At 40.2% G+C, this 21,144-nt stretch overlaps 1 protein-coding gene and 1 long non-coding RNA gene across 5 annotated transcripts in view; one reads left to right on the forward strand and one right to left on the reverse strand.

The window, feature by feature from the left end:
* The window catches only part of AHI1 (Abelson helper integration site 1), a 64,426-nt gene that overhangs the window by 11,572 nt on the left and 31,710 nt on the right, over nt 1-21,144 (forward strand). For 3 of the 4 annotated variants that reach the window (XR_014167254.1, XM_081907054.1, XM_081907055.1), the window contains exons 5-18: nt 118-305; nt 1,028-1,247; nt 2,281-2,473; nt 3,560-3,655; nt 5,414-5,599; nt 6,294-6,449; nt 7,461-7,593; nt 9,131-9,254; nt 10,004-10,233; nt 11,209-11,312; nt 12,410-12,528; nt 13,774-13,904; nt 15,008-15,148; nt 17,442-17,641. Coding sequence is in view for 3 of the 4 variants with exons in the window: in XM_081907054.1 (XP_081763180.1) it covers nt 118-305; nt 1,028-1,247; nt 2,281-2,473; nt 3,560-3,655; nt 5,414-5,599; nt 6,294-6,449; nt 7,461-7,593; nt 9,131-9,254; nt 10,004-10,233; nt 11,209-11,312; nt 12,410-12,528; nt 13,774-13,904; nt 15,008-15,148; nt 17,442-17,641 (2,221 nt within the window). In the remaining variant the exon portion in view is untranslated. The remainder of the gene's footprint in view (nt 1-117; nt 306-1,027; nt 1,248-2,280; nt 2,474-3,559; nt 3,656-5,413; nt 5,600-6,293; nt 6,450-7,460; nt 7,594-9,130; nt 9,255-10,003; nt 10,234-11,208; nt 11,313-12,409; nt 12,529-13,773; nt 13,905-15,007; nt 15,149-17,441; nt 17,642-21,144) is intronic. The other variant, XM_081907056.1, reaches the window with a different exon arrangement.
* LOC309367671 overlaps nt 6,471-21,144 on the reverse strand; it is a 73,495-nt gene continuing 58,821 nt past the window's right edge. Inside the window, exon 3 of the long non-coding RNA XR_014167264.1 lies at nt 6,471-6,964. This is a non-coding gene — a long non-coding RNA (uncharacterized lncRNA). The remainder of the gene's footprint in view (nt 6,965-21,144) is intronic.

Raw genomic sequence — 21,144 nt, forward strand, 5'->3', positions numbered from 1 at the left:
GAGTGTTCCTTACTTGCATCTCTCTGGCAGACAGCAATCATTATTTTGGCAGGTTTGGGCAGGGCTGGGTGTATGTATACATTCCCTTGTTTAACAGCGAGACTTACTTCATTGCAGTGCAATGTCCCTCTCTGAACTACAGAATGACCCAGAGGAAGAAAATACCCGCAAAAAGAGATCATTGGAAAAACCGCTCATGTCAGAATTTCAAGAGGATGATGTGCTAACAAAGGAACAGGAACTGGAAGAGGATATTGAAAAACAGAAAACTAAAGGAAAGAAACCGAAAAGAAAACCCAAAAAAGGTTTGTGTGGCTACAATTTGAACCTCTGCAAATGTGCACATGAGTACAGAGCTCATTTATGTGGCTGCATTGTATGCTTTTAGTGACCTGGACTGCACCATCCTTGTGGCAAAGAAGTTGTCTGAAGTTTTTCACATGTGACCCACTGTGATTTTGCACAAGTGAGCTTTCCAAATCTAGGTTGAGTGGTAGCATGTAAAATACTAGTTTGTGCTCATCAAGGCTGATTATCTGCTGGCTATAAGCCTTGTGCAGTCCAATTAGAGTGAAAATTGTACTGTGAGCATAGAGGGTGAGTGAGTTGCCCTTACCTCACATTTATTTCAAATAAATATTGAAATAAGGACTCGTTTATTTGTTCAAGAATGGTCCTGCTTTGTATGAATAACAATTTTTGGAAGTGGTCTCTTCGTTTGACCACTTGGAACATATTGGAATATGTAATTAGAAAGTTCCAGCTGCATCTGCTTTTTGTGTGTGTGTTAAACTGCTGTTCATGTTAATAGATCACACATAAAGAATAATGTTGCACATACTAATAGCCAGAGTACCAGTTTTTGTCCAATAACTATTCCTAGATATAAGCAAACATGCTGTCGAATATACTAACTGGTTTTTCATAATGCATTGTAGAACTAGTGGGGCTTGGTAACTACAATAGGTGTTTTCAATTTAATTTTGATAATATTTCTCACTTGAGACAATCTTCTTTCTGCTCCTAGTACTAGAAGAAAATACCCCGAATGCTGATGAAAATACATCACATGTGACTGATAGAAGTGTTTCACCGGAATCAAAACCTGTTTATGATGATAGCCTGGTTTTAGGGGTTTACATCCATCGAACAGATCGACTTAAAACTGATCTCATGGTATCGCATCCTATGGTTAAGGTTCATGTGATTGATCAGAAAACTGGTCTATACGCCAAGAAAGAAAATAGGTGATGTCATTCACTTTTAACGTTTCCTTTCTCTTATCTTATCTCTCCAATTTTCCCACATCAAATGTGATTTACTGTAAAGACTTCTCAGTTGAGTATTGGTGTCCCTGGAATCTCTTTCCTGCTTAACTTGCATGTTCAGGATTTTAGTTTGTTTTCATAGATATGTGTGCTTATTCTCTTGAGTTCCAGTTGAGCACTCTGGAAATATATGCAGTCAATTGCAGGAGAAATGAAAGGCTACCAAAAAAACTGAAATTCAGTCACTTTTCAAAGTTCATCCTCAAGAGACTTTTCTGTTTAGGTAATGTTGCCCATCTATAGAGGGCAGGGTAGAGTGTTCATCAGATAATGCCAGAAGGTGGACTGAACGAGAGGCCAACATGGAATAAGGGTTGCATCAAACCCCAGAGTAGCTTCTAATACATGTAAAGGCCAGAAAGATGACAGCAAAGAAAACATTACTCAACTCTGTACTCGAATAAGATTTAAAGCTGCAGTCCTATGAAAGATTTCCTTGGCAGTCCCCTTAAACTAAGTGGAACTTAACTTTCAAATAAATATGCATAGGATCAAGCTATGCCTCTCATATGCGAAATCTCTTAAGTGTCATAGGGAGCACACTCCAAGCATAGCATGTCAAGTAAACATCAAGTTTTAACCAGCAAAAAGACTGGGTTAAAATGGTTAAGCACAAAGCACAAAAAGTACGTGTTTTTTTTTGGTAAGAATATAGACATGAATTTACAACCATTTGGATTATTTCTTTTAACTGTGCCTTTCATTAATGTTAGACTACATTTGCTTTGAGCCAAAGTTATTGAAGCTGTCCTTGCACTTCACAGGGCTGTGGATATTGTGCCTAGAATAGTCTGAGTTGGAATAAGTTTAAAGCCATCTGACACGTGGCTGTTGAACATTTCACATACACACCCTGGTAGCATGAATGCTAGACTGTTACATTCCCCATACTTCCCTTTTAAGCAAAAGGCTAGCACAGTTAGACTGAACAGAGTTTATTGTTTTTATACAGCAGCCGATCTGTTTCATCTTTTTATGAACAAGAAAAAGTGGGACATATTCTTCCCATTATGACTCAGCCGTATGATTTTAAGCAGTTTAAGTCAACACTTCCAGAATGGGAGGAGCTAATAATTTTCAATGAACGCTTTAACTATTTCCTTCAAGATACTGAAGAAAGTCCAAGAATAATCCTGTTTTTTGAGGTACAGAATGAATTTCCATTTCATCATGTTACCTTTAATTTTGGCAAGTATCTTTTAATGTTTTAATTCATAGATTATTTGAAAGGTGGGTGGCATAGGAATTATGGATTGTGCCCATTCACGTAAGGACTCCCACTCGCACAACAGAATTTCTCTTTCACCATGCATCCCAAAATCTCTCTTGGGGGTTCCTCCAATACTGTAGAGCCAATTTCTGTTGTTTCAGCCAGGGAGGAGGAGTGCAGGGTCATGACTTGGTACTAGAGCATCAGCTTTGCATGCAGCAGGTCCCAATTCAATCCCTGGTGTCTCCAGATACGGTTGGGAAAGACTCCCTGCCTCCCACTCTGAAGAGCTGCTGCCAGTCAGTGTAGACAATACCGAACTGCTAAGGCAGTTTCTGTGTTCCTAAGCAGAAGTCATTGCTCCTGTAGACAAGCCAACTGACAATAGCAGGTGCAAGGTTCTCTCAAAATCTCTTCTTAGGCCTCCTAACAGCTTTGTAGGGGATGCCTGGGAGCTGGGGAAGGAGACAAAGTATGCAACAAAGAAGCTGCCAAATGCATTATTTGAGATTTTTCATTGATCCTTAATGAATATCCTAAATCATTTTGTTTTTGTTCTTGTTTTTATTATGTATTGTGTGCTTTTTTAGCTTGTATTTTTATGCTGTGAACTACTTTGCTATCTACAGATGAAGGGGGGGTATTTAAATCTAACAAATGCAAAATAATAATAATAATAATCTTCCTGAACATGCCAGCTCTACATGTTTTCCTGCTAAGAAAACCCGTATCCACCATATTTGAGGGGTTTCTACTTGTTTATTCTAAGTGAGCTCCCACGTTTTGAGAGCTGAGATGTGCCAAATGCAGGAGAACTCTGGAATTCTCCCATTCTGCGCATACACACACACAAAAGCAGAGCTCACTGTGTAGGGGTGGCATGGAGGTTCTTTCATAGGCCCCACTCTGTCCCTGCAAATAGCATTCAGAGCCAAAAGAAAATAACTTAGACTAAAAATATTCCTTATCATAATTGTTGATTGATTTTAACTAAATAAAACTTTTCCCCCAATTTGGTCAGATACTTGATTTTCTGAGCATGAATGATGTAAGGACCAACTTTGATGTACAAGCTAAGGAAAGTGGCTTTCGGAAAATCTCTTGGGCATTTCTAAAGGTATTTTATTTATTTTTTTAAAATGGGAACTTTCCCCCTAAAGTATCCAAATCAAATCTAAGCAGAAGTGAACATAACCTTCTGTGTTCAGTGGTGAAACTATATTTCAATCTTGGTTGTGGTAATAGATGAACTGCAAGCACATTTGTCCAATAAATGTACAAAATTTAGATGAGGTACCAAAGAAAATCCCATGAAGGTGTTTTGTATGAAGGTGGAGTTTAGTGTTATTGCGTTTCATAAAGCCCCATGTTTCCCCTGTGTGTATTGTGGTATCCTTTCAGAACTGAATTTGAGAATCTCTGTGTGCATCTCTGCTGCATCTTATGGTAGAGATGGTCATAGCATAGGGTGACTGAAAACAAAGAATCCAGTTACCAAGGTTCACCAGCAAGTGCACAAAGGCCTGTACCTCTGCGCCAAAGATGAGCCCTAATTCTGTTCTGAGTGGCTTCTGAATGTCAATTCATCCATTCAGATGAAATTATAATCAGATGATCTGCTGATACCTAACTGTGTGTACTACATCCTCCCATAGGAAACCTGTGCCCACTATCTGCGGTTGCCAAACTATAATGTTGTGGTTTTAAATTGTCATATCACAAACAGGGTTTCGTCTTTCTTTATTTAAAATTTGTTTATTCTGTATTTACAGCCTGCATCATAACCAATCCTGGGGAAGTTTATATATTTACAAATAAAACAATAATGCTAATTGTTTATCAATTAAAAGAACCCAGAAGAAACAGATAAAATACTAAAAACAACAATAATTGTCAAACTGCAAAGCACTTCCCTCCTTCTTAATCTAAGGCTGACTAGATTAATATTTCACAAAATCCCAAGTACAGTGGTGCCTCGCAAGACGAAATTAATTCGTTCCGCAAGTCTTTTCGTCTTGAGAGTTTTTCGTCTTGCGAAGCACGGTTTCCCATAGGAATGCATTAAAAATCAATTAATGCGTTCCTATGGAAACCGCCTTCAGACCAGGTCCGGGGACAGTCTGTCCCCCGACCTCTTCTGAAGGCTGGCGGGGGGCAAAAGTCTTTGCTCCCCCCTGCCTGCCTTCCCGGGAGAGCGGAAAAGGCAGCGCTGCCTTCCCGCTCTCCCGGAAAGGCAGGCAGGGGGGACAAAGACTTTTGTCTCCCGCCCGCCTTCGGAAGAGGTCCAGGACCTCTTCCGAAGGCGGGCGGGGGGCAAAAGTCTTTGCTCCCCCCGCCTGCCTTCAAAAGCCGTCCGGGATAGCGGGAAGCGCTTCCCTGCTATCCCGGACCGCTTTTAAAATGCTGGCGGTGGGGAGCAAAGCCTTTCGCCCCCGCCGGCCTTCCTGGACCTCTTCTGAAGTCCGGAGGGGGGGGGAAGGCTTTGCTCCCCACCGCCAGCATTTAAAAGAGGTCCCCGGAGATTTCCCTATGGGCTTTCGTCTTGCGAAGCAAGCCCATAGGGAAAATCGTCTAGCGAAGCGTCACAAAAACCGAAAAACCCTTCGTCTTGCGGGTTTTTCGTCTTGCGAGGCATTCGTCTTGCGGGGCACCACTGTAAATAAGCTGGTGTCAACTCTGCTTCAGAGGGAAGATCATTCCATGAACAGGAATAAGAAGGCCCTATATCATAGCATGATGTACCTCTTACAGCAACAGAACATCAAAAATGGACTTCTCCAAAGTTCTACTAGCATTTAGCTTGTAAAAACTACATCATCGTCACCCACAACTAGTAATCACACATTTTTTCACTTCGAGAATTTTGTCTTTTCAGCTTGTGGGTGCAAATGGAGTTCTGAATGTTGGTGGAAAACTACGTCTCCAACTATACTGCCCTCCTCCAAGGTCCAGATTGCAACTAAATATTGTGGAAGTTTATGATTGGTGGGCAAAATGTCCCAGAAACCATTACCCCTCAACACTGTATGTAACTATAAAGGGCATTAAACTTCCAGAACACGTAAGTTTAAGTTGCTACCAACTTAACTTCAGCAGAGTTCAGTTATGTCTACCAACTAAACTTCAGCAGAGATATATATGTGGGCGTGAATCTGAGAAAAGTTGTTTTTTTGTTAGCGTTTTATAACAAGCTGTAGAACAGAAACAGTTGGCATGTTCCCTTAAATACTTGAACATTTCACATCTGGTTCTTCCTGTCCAGTCATCACTGGAACTTTGGCTACTTTTCTGCCAGCCAAGTTCTGAATTTTGTATTTAAAGGGAAGGGAGAGAGATCCATGAAGCATTTTCAGCTACCTCTTTCATTCAGTCTGGTGAAAATCTGCTGAAGTGAATAGACTTGCAATAATAGAGATCTGTCAAGGAACCTAAAATATATCTTTGTTACATTTATTTTATTTTTAAATGTACAATTTTTAAGATGACTCTTTCAAGATTTCAGAAATATTGGTCAGACTTCGTTCCAGTTCTTCTGAAATATAAGTTCATTTCCATGCTAAATTATGCAGTTCTTTTGGATTGATATGTAGCACTAGTCATATTTAGAGCAGACCCACTGAAAGCAATTGACTTAAGTAACAGAAGTCCCTTTCAATGGGTCTACGTAATTGGGGTATGGCTTTTTTGGATATCACCCTGATAGTTTACATCTGCCAAAAGAAATTTGTCCTACTACACTTTTAATCTATTTGTAGGTAGATCCTTCTTTACGGTCTATGATGGCTGTTCAGCAGGAATATCATTCTCCATCATTCTTGGACCTGCAAAGTGAAGTATCTAAAAAAGCAAATAGTTCTGGACCACATGTGAAAAAAGAAGAACTACATAAGTGGTCACGATTTCCTGGACAGGCAAGAGTTTTCATACCTTTGTACATAAGGATTGTTTTTCTAGGGTGCAATCTATAATTGTATAGCAGCACTTTCTTGTTTTCAGGTGTAAGCACAAAACAAATGGTTTAATTCCCCCCCCGCCCCCCGCCCCAGTGTATGTGAAAAGTCCCAACCACTAATAATTTCCATGTCAACTGTGAAGGTTTTGCCATGTTGCAGTAGAGGCATGCATTAGAATTTAGCAGTGAAGTTTAGATAGTCAAATTAAGAAAACAGCTTAATAAAAAGCATGAAAATTAGTGTGTTAGCACTATTATCAGTGCCTCCCCAGATTTCTTTGGACCTGTTCAGGCAGTACTTTTGTCCACAGGATTCCTTTTCTTTTAATTGTTTATTTTTAATTGAATGGGTATATATCTTTAAAAAGCAAAACAACCAAGCCAACAATTACATACCAGAATTCTATTTAGCTGGTTGAATGGGAGAAAAAGCTTGTTCCTCAAGCTCATGCATTTCTTCCCCTGCTTCCCTCACTTTAGAGAGAAAGTGACGCGTGCTTTCAGAATTTGCCATGCTGATTGCAAGATCTACCTTACAGAGTCATGGAGATCCTACATTTAAGCATAGGTTCTCTTATGGCAAAACGGTCTGTTACCTTATTCATGTTTTTAAAAGAAGCATACTTAAATTGACCACTTTTATTTTGACGGAAAAGCAGACCTGAGGCTCTAATACAGAATGTTCTGTATACCAGAACAGGGGTCTTGCACCAGTTTCTCATTGATTACTCCATCTCTACCCCACTAGGGTTAAGCAAGTAACTGGCTCAGAGCCCAGATCAGCACCCCATTCTCCCATGCTGGTGAACACACATCTGCCACCGTTCCATTTTTCCTATGTTAACAGCGCGTATTTTTTTAACAAAAGTTTGCTGTAACAGTCTATCACTGATACCTTCCTGGAAATAGTTACAATTAGTTGATGATGAAAATACCACTGTGGAAATAACGCCTTGCTTTGGAAATGCAGGTTTGCCGTATACCAAATAAGCATCTGTTTTCCCTACGAGCGGGAGATATGGGATGTTTCTGTATTCGCTTTTCCGAAGACGGACGAACCTTAGCAGCCGGTTGTGCAGGAAGAGATGCTTATCCTATTATTTGTAAGTCGCAGCCTTATGGCGTGTTTCACTTTTAATACAGAGCCTCAAAATAATCAGTGTTTTTGTCTCCTAGTTTCATGTTTTTGAAAAGATTACCCTAAGACACAAGTGTTACAGTACTTTTGCTGCATCCTCTCACAGGCAGAAGAAATTGGTCAGTGGGACAGCTGAGGAAGGCGGTCTTCAGTTTAAGACTGGCAGAGGGGGCTCTCTTGGTAATTCCACAGTCCTGAGGTAGCCTAGGAGAGGGCATTCTTTGTGACAGCCCCTAACTTATGGAATTCCTTCCCCACATTGTTTCATTTGGAAGGCAGCTATGCTAACCACTATACCACCAACGCCACATTGATTCATTTGGCACCTTCGTTATGTAGCTGTGTCAGATGCTGAAGACACACCTCTTTACCCTGGCCTTTGACACATGAGAAATATATTTTACAATCCATCCTGTTCTTGTGGCTGTAATTTATTTAAAACTGTATTTAATTTGTTAAAAAAATTCTTTAATATTGTATTGTTTATTTATTTAGTCATTTTAAAATACAACATTTTATAAATAAATAAAAATAAATAACCTGCCCTGGACCTTATGGTGAAGGGTGGGGTAAGAAATCAAATAAATAATAATCATAATAAAAAATGCAACAACAACAATAACAACTGATATAACAAGCAGTTAAGTTTGAACCACTTGTCAAGCCTCCTTGGGCTCCATGATTGAAGAAATGATGATTATGATTATATCTAGCCCATACTGCCAAAGGAGCTCTGGGCAACAAAGAAAAGATGGGATATAAATATGGAGGGGGGAGAGAGAAACGTATAGATATTAGGTACTCTGAGATGGTTCCAGAAGGGTTTTAGAAAGAAGTAAGTGTTGAGGTATTTGAACGATGAACGTGAGGGAGCACGGCTCGAAAAAAGCAGCAAACTGCTACAAGTAAAAGAAGTGACATAGAAGAAAGTTTGCAGATAAAAATATGTGTAGAAAATGAATGTGGCTTACAGCAAATGATAGTGTAGCCAGTAATGACTTTTGCAGTATTTGTGGTTTCTCACCAACCTTCCCTATCGATGAACAGTTACGTAGCAGGAGAAAAGGACACTGAAATAGTATTATTGTTCTTGAATTGGAGTGCTTTATAATGCCATTTTGCGAAAACGCTTTATTTAAAAGTTTACCACACATACATAATTCTCATTCAGCCACTAGATGGAAATAGATACTTGCATGCTTATTTTAAATTTAGACTCTTAACATACATCTGAAAATCTGAAAATCAGATGTTGGTGGAGACCGGATATAACTATCATGTCCAGTAGCTGCCGGTAGCTTATTCTCTCTTCATTCATTTAATTTCCTCTTAAAGCCATCTAATCTGGTGATTATTACAACATCCTAGGACAGTGTTCATGTGTTTGTATGAAGTACTTTTTGAAACCAAATAGTTTCCGTTTGGATGCTTCCTTGATGTTCATGATTTCTTAATTTTACCTATTCCTAACCCCTTAAAAAGCTTTTTTGTGTTTTCATCAGTATATGAGATTCCTTCTGGGCAAAACCTGGTGGAATTTTATGGACACCTGAACATTGTATATGATCTTTGCTGGTCAAAAGATAACCAGCATCTCCTTACTGCATCCTCAGATGGTACGGCAAGGTTAGTATAAGTGAGTTCATCTTATTTCAATGGTAACATAAAGTGAATTAACATATTATATGTCTGCCTCTTTCCCTTCTTTTTCACAGACAGGGTGTGGGAGAATTCCATGACAGAACCACTACATTTCCACTGCAAGGAGAGTGGAAGTTGTTTTTGTGGGGGTTTTTTGCAACTGTTCCCTACCTTTAGGGCCTGAGTATGTGTAAGGGTGTTCTGGTTATTTAATAAATATCATCCTCATAGGATCACTTTTCGGCAAAGGCAATCTCTTGAGGAGAAAATAAAACAAAACCCTCCACTCAACCATATTCTACAGACATCTTTTTGACTGTATCCTGTTCTCTTTACCCTCACTTCATATAATTTTTTACTTTTTATTGTTTCCCTTTCACTCTTGCACTAAAGAAGAGATGAGGATTTTATTTCTGTTTAATGCAAAACTCCAGTTACAGCAGTGACACTCTGCTAGGTTATACTGGATAAACTGGCACTTCAAAATGGCATTTGCATGGGGGAAAATACTTAAGGCATTTAAAGTTAAAACAAAACAAAGCACAAATTACTTCTTAAGATAGAGGACAGCACAAAAAGCAAATGAATGTAATTTGGATTCTTTGTAATAATTCAGTGAAGAAATTATATCCATTCTAGATATCTGGCTAGCATATGACTTGGTAATTAAATCACATACTGCATTTTCTAAAAGGCATTAAGTTAATAGTTTCCTAAATATTGTTTCCTTCTAGAATGTGGAAAATTGAAGCCCAGGCTACATCAGCCGTGAGAGTTTTTCCTCATCCTTCCTTTGTCTACACTGCTAAGTACCATCCAGTAGCTGAATATATCGTAGTGACAGGATGTTACGACTCTGTGATTAGAGTATGGAATGCAAAAGTGAAGGACATTTATGGGCAGCTTCTACAAGAGTTTGATGGTCACAAAAGTTTTATCAATACATTGTGCTTTGATGCAGAAGGCAAGTTTTGAATCATTTCACTCTGATAATGCTGTATGCAACAATTTAGCTCATTCATCTTTATAATAACTCTTGCCAGGTGTGGCGTGACTGTTATCATTCTGTAGATGGAGGCTGAGAGATTGTGGCAGCCTTGTTGACAATAGAACGTGGCTAAGCAGAGAGGGGAAAGGGGTGTGGCTGATCAGAAGGGCCTGTGCCACCTGCAGAACCTTCTTCCCATTCATGCCCTTTTTTAAAAAAAGACAAGGTTCCTTTAATCAAAGCACAGCATGAGAAAAGCATACTATGTGCATTGTTTGATGCAAATGGGAGCCAAATGCTCATTAAATAGAAATAAATAAATAAATGATTGTGAAAATTCATGTGATTAAACAGAATGTGAGATGACTAGGATGGGGAAAAAATTGATCACATTCAGTGTTGCATATCATATGTGGCATCTGGCCAGTGATCTCCCATGTCACATGTAATTTTAAATTGGCATAGTTTAAAATTTTGAGCTTCCATTAACATTTTAAATGCTGTATATTTATTACAGTGAGCCACTTTGAGGCCTACGTGGTGAAAAGTGGGATATCAATTTTTAAATTTTTTAAAAAATGTAATTGGGCCCACGAGATTAGCAGTTGTTCTACAATTTATGGGACCATTGTGTGCACCATGAAAGTTTCCCCGAACATACTGGTGTTTCCCCATGGCAAACTTGTAAACTTTGTACTTGGGTACTGCTTGCAGCTCTCCCACAGCTTTTCTCACACCTATGTAAGGTGAGAAAAACTTGGTGCTAAAGACTCAGCTCTGCAGACAACTGGGGGACAGGGGAAAACAAGAGTCACAAAAGAAACAGGAAACAGGCATTTGGAGCAAAAGAAAGAGATGCAAAAGGGAAAAGAGATTTGACTAGAAAATATTTTCTGACTTGCGTTATCTGAATACTGTATGACATTAAGTAAACAAATTACTATTTTCTAGGATTTCATATGTTTTCTGGAGACAGCACAGGGCTGATCATCATCTGGAATACTTTGGTAAAAGGCAATTCTCAATCGCCAATCCAAAACTGGGGTATTGATAAGGTATATAGATATTTTAAAGTAATAAAATAACTTCTGTGCAGGTTGAGGCATTTAAGACATGCAATTTTATGGAAAGATGCTGGAAACAAGTAGGTTTGTAGCCATATACAGGAAAGCTTAGAGTTTTGTTGCTGTTAGCAGTAGGTAAGTTGTACGTAGACAGGATTCACCAAACTAGTCCTGCCAGTGGGATTCCCTGCCCTTGCCCCCTCCTCGAGCCCCCTTGAGAAAGGGACTGAAATTTTGAAAATAAAAGTGGTGCAGTCACTTAGAATAGAGCAACTTCCCTATGAGAAAATATTACATCATTTGGAGCCTTTTAGCTCAGAGGAAAGGCAGTTAAGGAGAAATAGGATGGAGGTGTGTAAGATTATGTACAGTGCAGAGAAAGTGGATGGAGTTTTTCTGCCTCTGGTATAATTCTAGAACCCGGGGACATCCACTGAAACTGCATTTTGAAAGATTCAGTACAGACAAAAGAGCGTACTCCATTCAGCACATAGTTAAACTATGGAATTTGCTGGCACAGAATGCAGTTATGGTAATCAACTTGGATGAGTTTAAAGAAGAATTAGACCAGTTTATGGGGGATAGGACTATTAGTGGCTATTATGCTCCACCTCCACATTCAGAGGTATGCCTCTAAATACCAGTTGCTGGGAATCAAAAGTAGAGACAGCATGTTGAGCTCAGGTACTGCTTGTGTGCTTCCTATTGTCATCTGGTTGGGTACTTTAAGAACATAATTCTGGACTATATGAGTCCTAGTCCAACAATGCTCTTTTGTGTTGAGATTCTTCTCCATAAGAAGTAGTGTTGGCTGCCAATTTAAATTATTTTCAAGGGGGATTAGACAAACTCATGGATGATAAGGTTGCTAGCAATGATAACTCTGTAGTTACTATAGGAGCATAGACACTATGCCTCTGAATAGCCTTTGCTCAGAATCAACCATGGGAAATGGACTTTGCAGAGGTATCTGATCTCCACAATGGGTTGCTAGACTAGATAGGCCTTTGCTTTGTCCTGGGAGGGGGCTTCTGAGTATACTGTATTGCAGCCATGTTTTTTAGCTCTGTCGGTGGTGTTTTTTGTAGGAGATAAATGATGATGATTTTAAAGGGACTGCAATCAATCATTTAGAGGTACATCCAAATGGAAGGCGTTTATTGATCCATACTAAAGACAGTACTGTGAGAATTATGGATCTCCGAATGTAAGTATCTAAAAGTGACTTACTTTGTTTTAAAGCGTTAAAATGATATTTGGGTATAATCTGTTCTCTTTTCTTTCCACACACTTAAAAATAACCTAAATTGACCTGTTATTTCCAGGGATAGTAGGAGGACCTTAGACCTCCAAAAAGTTATTCCTTCCGGGGGCCACAAAGCAGTATGAATCTAAAAGGGAGAAAAGGGCTCCTGAATTAATTCTGCATTGTGAGTGGGCTAGGTAGGGTTTTCCCTGGATCCTACTCATATGTGGGGCCTGAGCCCAAGTATTTTTAATTTTCAATCATTAGCAGTCTTTCCTTTGTGCATTTTAGTTAGTAGGTGGGAGATTGGAAGTAGGAAAGTATCACTAAAAGAAAATCCTCAGAAAATCCCCTAGAACCTTCTAAAAGTAAGATACCTTCACTGATTCCTCAAGAAGTTCTGCATGCTTGCACAAGGCCTTATGAATGCCTTGAAAATGTTCTGTTGTACCCTCACAGATAATCCAGCACCTGAGAGTTATTGTAGATACACAGAGGGATTTGGTATTCATGTTAGAGGAAGATAGGTGCAGAATTACAACCAATGTAAGATTCCTGCCTTATCAGACATAATGCCTATCTCATTCATCATTCTGTCCCTATAGCAGTGCAAGAGTTGAGAAGCCCTTACTTCAAAATAAATACCTAAACTCAGCTATGGGGGATGATGGTGGGGAGGAGTAACCCTACCAGTAGAGGACCTCATAGAATCATAGAGTTGGAAGAGACCACAAGGGCCATCGAGTCCAACCCCCTGCCAAGCAGGAAGCACAAAAAAGCCCCTGCCAATCATGGATGCACAAAAAAGCCCTTGTGCCACTTCCTTTGGAAGCAGAATTCAATTTAGGATGAAGATTCATTTCAGGATGTGGCATTTTTTTCACCTTCAGTTTTGGCTTCAAATGAGACAGTTTGAATTCTGACCTGTTGCTATTTCTACTAACTGAGAACTATACCTTATTTCTGTTTGACTGCATATCAGTTAAATTTCAAGGGCTTAATTGGAATTATGATGATCAAAAGTCTTGGTACTGAGAGCCTCCTATTCCTTTGGACAATGCATCTAGATTGACTCTGTCTCTATCAAATGACTCTGAGGGAGGGTCATTCTGTGGTCTGAGGATGTTTGCCTACCACATCCTGGAGCGAAAACTCACAGTAAAGTGAAATTCAGCTTTTATAACATCTTTTTGATTTTTTTTCTAGCCTTGCCACAAAGAAATATATTGGTGCAACAAATTATCGAGAAAAAATCCGCAGTACTTTAACACCATGTGGAACATTCCTTTTTTCTGGAAGTGAAGATGGTATAGCCTATGTCTGGAATCCAGAAACAGGTATGGACATTCATTATTTTAAGCTGTTAGAAAAGAACTATATATTTTTTTTCATTTACAGGTTAACATATTTTAAATGAGGCTTTTCATATAACTTTGGCATAGAATCAAAAATGCAGATCTGTTTGCCTTCTATCCATTGCTTCCTGTATGCTGATTTAAGTGACTGATCTTTTTGCCCCTTTCTACTTAATTTGGAAGAGCTGTTTGTTTGTGTGTGAGAGGGAGTATCTGAGTTAATTCACATACAAAAGGCTTTAGCAATCGCTGCTCTCTTTCCCTACCCACTGTGCGCCACAGTTTTTTCACCTACATTCTGGTTCTTGGTGATCTATAGTTTACTGCTTTGTCTGAACTGGGCAAACTGATCAACTCAAACCATACATAGCCCTCAAATCCAGGGTTTTATTGGGTGTGAATAATCACTGTAGCTTGTATCCAACAATTTCATCCTGTTTGGGCAAGGACTTCTGTTTGTGCATGAAACTTCTCCACTCATGTGCCCCTCAAATGTGTTTGGGGGGTAGGGGTCACTCAACCCTCCAGATGTTCAATAGTGAATGGTCTTGGGTTAGAAATAGTGCTGATTCATACAGACTCTAAGCCACATCTGGCACAACATGAAGCACCTCAGAATGGGGTGTGCTATTTTCTGAAAGAATGAATTGGGTTCCAAACTGAATTTTGTAGTTGGTGCACAGCGCTAGTTTCAGGTTTTCTTATCTTTCCCACTTTGATTATTTTTCTAACTGATGGTCGTTTATATACCGCTATGGGCTTTCCTCAATATCCTTTACTGATATAGTTGACACACACACCAACAAATAAAGTTTTTCATTAATGTAGACACAGCATAAAAAACACCATAGCAACAAAATAGAGCAGCAGATAAGTATTTTGTACCTGTACAAAAGGAAAAGAGGAGAAGCTAAACATGTTATGAGCAGGATATTTGCCTATAATTATCAGATGGCAAGTATGAGATCATTCTTTGGTCATTGGACTCATTAAAGTCAAACCAGCTCTACTAATGAAGAAATGCATAGCCATTTGAATAAAGCTCTGCCTAACCGTTTCTTTTTAATTTTAACTTCTTTTTGTAGGTGATCAGGTAGCCATGTACTCTGATCTTTCCTTCACATCTCCAGTTCGTGATGTTGCCTTCCATCCACATGAGCATATGGTATCATTTTGTGCCTTTGGTCAAAACCAGCCTATACTCGTGTACATTTATGATTACAAAGGTAATTTGTGTGTGACTGTATAGGTCTATCTAGCATTTCCTAATCTGCAGTGACTGTGACAGGCCATTCTCCCGACTTTGAAGCTAAAGTGGTGGGCAGCTATCATTCCAGCAGCCTTGCAGGGATCTCTGCTCCCCTCTCCAGTTCCAAAGTGGGGATATTTCTTTCTGTAATATCGGGGTGTGGGGAAAGAGATTGTGATCAGGACTGCAGTGCATATGGAAATTCCCTCTTGTCAAGCTTCTTAGCTGCATATGAGAGGGAGATTTTTCACCCAGAGAGCAGCTGTGTTAGAGCTAGACCTTCTCTGCTGCACCCCTGAGTCCCCATAATCCCCCATAATCCCCATTCCTGTGCTTCTAATTAAATAAAAACATGGGCGTAGCTGCACACTACACATTTAGCATAATGTATAGCTTGGACATAGTTAAAGCCTAATATATTGGCACAAAGCTAATATACTGGCACAAAGAAATTTACTCTTATTGTGCTTAAATGTTATTTGCCAAGACTATGACTGCATCTATGCTTTTGGAGTGCATTGCCTTGCCAGTTGTTTCAGAAACAGGTTTTCAAAAATCTCGAGGATAGCCCAAATAAATGTAATGCCAGTAAAATATCAAAGCTAGCTTTTAGCGATGGTGAAAGCCAGAGAAAAGATAAAGGAGGTTATTGTTAGACCTGCCCCAGCATCCCCTAGTGGTAAAGAAAGATTATTGCAATGAAAACGCCAAAAACGTGCTTTGAGGACAGGAGTTTACCAGCCCAGAATGCTAGGCAAGGGCATGTCTGCATCGCCAAGAATGCTGAGCTTCTCTATCGAAACCTGTACAACAAGATAATCTCACTCTTAGGTATATTACAGACATAGGCATTTCAGGGTGCAGGATGGGGTAGCAGTCTCAGTGTCCCCTGAGCTACATCCCTGCATGAAGAGAAAAGCTTTTTCATTTGTGTTTTTTATGCTCCTGCTACAGCTCAGTTGTTTGCAGTGGAAGGGGGAGGAATTTCTGATGTGGACATGCTCTTATGGAGCATCTTTTGCAATGCAGGAAAGAAGCCCTCTACCTCAGCTATTTTATAAGACCTTTTTCACAATGATTTTCATTTTTTAAAAAGATTGTAAAGGCAGTGAACAGGAGAACAAATGGCTTTGGGCCTTTCGTTATTCAGAGATAAATGGTTTTCTCTGTAGTGCTTCTAAACTCTTTACTCTTTACAGGCAAGATTTTCAGTTGTCTCCCCCTCTCAAATCACATATAGTAGAGCAAGTTTGTTTCACGTATTTATATGCTGTCTTTCTGCTTTCAGCCTTGAGGCAGTTCAGTGAAGTCATATAAAGTACCCAGTCTATGTTGGCCTTCCCAACTTGCTAACGTCCAAGTGTTCTGGACAGAGGTGCCAAGTTGTGCCCAACATTGGGGGGGAGGCGTTGAGTGTGTGTGACCCCACAGCCCAGCCAGGCCAACTCAGCCTGCCATCCTCTGTCCGCCTGCCACCTTACCTTTATTTGCTGCCACTGCTGTGAGGCTGAGGTCAACTCTTTCCCCTCCATGAGGCCTGCTTTGGCGTGTTTCTTTGGATTGCCAGGGTGCCTTCCCAAAAGAAAAAAAGCTTCTAGGGTCCAGCCAGTTAGTATCCTCTCAAACCTGATAGTATCTTTCTTGATGTGTGGTATACATACTATCCAGGCATAGGGAATTAATTATGACTACAGTGGTACCTCGAGTTAAGAACTTAATTCGTTCTGGAGGTCTGTTCTTAACCTGAAACTGTTCTTATCCTGATGTACCACTTTAGCTAATGGGGCTTCCCGCTGCTGTGCCGCCACCACACAATTTCTGTTCTCATCCTGAAGCAAAGTTCTTAACCCGAGGTACTATTTCTGGGTTAGCGGAGTCTGTAACCTGAAGCATCTGTAACCCGAGGTACCACTGTACAGATTTTTAGACTAGTCAGTTTTTTGTGGCTTCTCTGATCCAATAGTATACAGTGGTACCTCAGGTTACAGATGCTTCAGGTTACAGACTCTGCTAACCCAGAAATAGTACCTCGGGTTAAGAACTTTGCTTCAGGATGAGAGCAGAAATTGTGCAGTGGTGGTGCAGCAGCGGTGCAGCGGCAGCGGGAGGCCCCATTAGCTAAAGTGGTGCTTCAGGTTAAAAACAGTTTCAGGTTAAGAATGGACCTCCAGAATGAATTAGGTTCTTAACCCGAGGTACCACTGTATGAAGTTTAACAATCTTTTATGAAAAGATGAACTTAGTGCCGTTCCAATGTTTTTCATCTGCAGTTGCCCAGCAAGAAGCTGAATTGGTAAAAGATTTTAGAGGACTGAATCTATCCACATCATCTAGAGGTCCACAGATTTTTAGCAATTCTGCTGATATTTCTGGACAAATGGACTCAAAGTCTCCTGCTGACCAGTTTGCCAGTGCTGCAAGAATGTCTCTGAGGATGCAGAAAGTGAAACAAAAACTGGATTCTGTTATGGTATGGTTACATTTCTATATTATTTCTCACTAACTGTTCATCTGTAGTGGGTAAGGTGGGAGGGGAGGGATTTAGGTTGGCTGCTTCAATACCTCAATCTCTTTGCATCTTGGGGAGGGCTTCTCCTTGCAAGGAATCTTTCTGCTATTTGAGGATGTCCTACTTCATGTGCTCTGTTGTATTAGATCCATCAGAGCTTGAGTGTATCCAACAAAAATAATGTCTCCTCTCTGTCTTCATTTCTGTTGTGCTTATCCAAAATATACATATCAGCCAGGCTCAGCTATTACTGGTCCACTAGTGCTGGTCCACTAGTTTGCATATGCCAAAGAAGCACGGCCATTCTAATGATACAGGCCCTAGCATCTTGAGTCACTGTCTTCTTATCTCTCTACAGGTACCTTTAAAAATGGAAAGAGTAACCTCAGATATACCCCCAGCACCATGCTCTTCTGCTTTAATGTGACTTTTAAATGGACCGAATGAACCACTATCCCATACTGTTAGAACATTAAGTATTGGGAAATGAAGCTTAACTAAGGTCTGCTGCTTTTCAGCACACCTCTCATCATACTATTTCTTATTTATTTTATCATATTTAAGATATTTATAGGCTGCCTTTCTGAGTAGAATTTTCTGCAGGCAACTTTGCCAGAAGAAACCACCTCCATATCCATAGCCTGCCCACTTGCAGCAGAAAGTAGGGGGAAGACAACTGGGCCCGATGCTGTTATATGACAGCAGCGAGATTGGTCAGGATCCAGCAAACTTTGCCCCTCCTGCCCTGAGAAATGCCTCATTTTGTGGCTTTCTGCTGGCCCTTGCCAGCAGGGATAACACCAGTGAGCCACAGCTAGCTAACAGAAGGCCAGCTTAGCTGGGGGAGCTGAGTGGACCAGCACCTCCATTTGGTGCAAAACACTCACCTCACTGTGGAAGAGCGAGTTTGGATTGTTCTACCCCACGATAGAAAATCAAAAATATAACAGCCAAAATACGCTCTCAGCACTTAATGAACCAGCAATAATAAAACACCCACCCAGTCAAAAAGAAAGACAGTTTCTCCAGATTAAAATTATTGTTGTTGTTTAAAAAAGCACAATATTTTATAATAATAAAAACAACAGCCCACAAATAGATGTATAGCATCTTGAAAGCATGTTGTTACAAGGTGCACTAGCCAGAGATAGTAACACTATCTCTTCTCTAGCTGCATTTCAGACAGGTTTGCAGCAATAACCTTGCTCTGTAGGGATAAGTGTGGTATTTCCTAGATAGCATGCACTTTGCTGTCTCTCAGTAGTTTACCTCCAGCGCTTCCTATTTCTGTCCCATTTCCAAGTGGTGGGCCACAATAGCTTTATGCATCCCAGTAGGTGCAAGAAAAGTTGCTACAAGGTGGTAAAAAGATTTACATACATGACACAACAATTCAGGGATTTATCGTCTGAGATCAATATAATTAAGTATGAAAAAGCTGTAAATATATTGTTCTTACTTAAGGCAAAATAGGCACACACACATTGTACACTTTTATAGCTGCCAGAAGCAAATGCCGTAAATGCTTCAGAACTAAATGAAAGACCTCTCTGAATCTTGATTGAAGCGAACATAATTACAATTTTTGGCATGTCTTATAAGTGACAAATGTTTATATTGTACTTCCCAAAAGTATGTATAATTATGTGTTATCTTTTGAGACTGAGAAAAGGTGTGGCTTATTCAAATGTAGATGTATCATTGTATTTATAAAAGTCATAGTATTTTACATTTGCCTTCATTTGACATAGTTGCAGGTTTTTTTATATTCATCTCAATAAGTTTAATAAATGACCTCCACTTTTGCTTTCCCTCCTCTCTTCCATTTGTACCCATTCTTTTTTTGGCAATAATAATTTCAATATACAAACTACCTTTAAAGAATTTTTCTCTCTCTTTGTCTTCCCCTTAGCAGTGATAAAATTCAGTTTAAAAGCTTTCATTCAATTTATTTGATTCTTCTTAATATTTTCCAGGTTTTCTAGTATGGATTCTATTATTGAAATTCAAGAAAAAGCAAAACCAGGGCTTTGATGTATAGGCTTTATGTAGTCACTCACTGACAAGGATGAGGCAAGCACTTGCACGTCATGGAGGCTTGGAAATGTGACACACACACACACACACACACACACACACACACACACAAACACTGTTCAAATACTAGCAGCCCATTTTGGAATGATCAAATACTTGCTAGTTTGATTCCCCAGCATCTCTGCTCCACTGCTACCTAGCTCACTTAATATTGCAGGCGCATGCTGGACTCCCTCAATCTTGGGGGCAACCTGGCGCCTCTGGTTGGAGGTATCAATATTTGGGGGAGGGCACGTCTTGCCAAAATACAACACTTTCAGTGGTGGAGGTGAGCCTAAGTTCAGGCTAAGATCCAAAATCGCCAGTGAGAACTGAGCATGCTTATTATTATTATTATTATTATTATTATTATTATTATTATTTAATACCCCGTCCATCTGGTGGGGTTTCCCCGGCCACTCTAAGCAGGTTACAGAATATATAAAACATAATAAAGCATCAAACATTAAAAGCTTCCCGATACTGGGCTGCCTTCAGATGTCTCCTAAAAGTTGTATAGTTCTTTATTGATATCTGAAGGGAGGGTTTCCACAGGGAGGGTGCCACTACCGAGAAGGCCCTCTGCCTGACTTGGAGGAGAAGCAGAATATGGGGGGGGGGGAAATACAACTGAGTATCCTGGAGAGCGAGACCAAAGAGGAACACGCCACTTCAATGCTTTGTAGGAGTCTCACTTTTGTATAGCCAGAGCAGTCCCAGTTATCTGAAGCAGTTGGGTCCTTGGATAGGCAAAACAGCACTATCCACATGCCAAGAGGAAAGGTAGCAGCAGACTTAAGGAAGCCTCAGCATCTCTTCAAACCAGCCCAGTAGAGCCTTTGCATGCTCAGCATCCACAGAATGCTTACCAAGTAATGGGAGTGAACAGAAAGGAAACCAGAAGGGAGAGGAAGGGAATGATCCAGGCCCATTGCATGTCTCATTTGCAACTAGTTTTGGGTTGGATCCGGAGTTCATTTAAGTGCTACTAAGTTCATGGTAGTTGAGGGACCCTTCTGAACAGCATGGGAAGTGGTGCCTACAGAGGGAAGGGGAATCAGTGAAAAGACCTTCCCCCTCAATCCAGAAGGAACATCTATGAGATCGCAGCCTCATCTATTAATGGGAGGAACCCTTCTGTTTGCTGAGGGCAAATTGGCTCCAACTCTGATGGCACCAATATGGTGCTGCAGTGTAGTTGATTCTTTTCTACAGCTTTTGAGAAGTTTGCTCAAAGCCAGTTGTGCAGGATGTTTCAGAGTACAAGCAACTTGCATTGTGCACAGGAGTAAGACTAGACAGGGGTATGAGAGGTGCCGTCTGCCTGCAAACTGCACAGAGAAACGAGACTCTAATTTTAGAGTCCGGTGGGCATCTTCCACATGCAA

The sequence above is a fragment of the Podarcis melisellensis genome (assembly GCF_964234715.1).
Source record: "Podarcis melisellensis genome assembly, chromosome: 3".
Classification (NCBI taxonomy): domain Eukaryota; kingdom Metazoa; phylum Chordata; class Lepidosauria; order Squamata; family Lacertidae; genus Podarcis; species Podarcis melisellensis.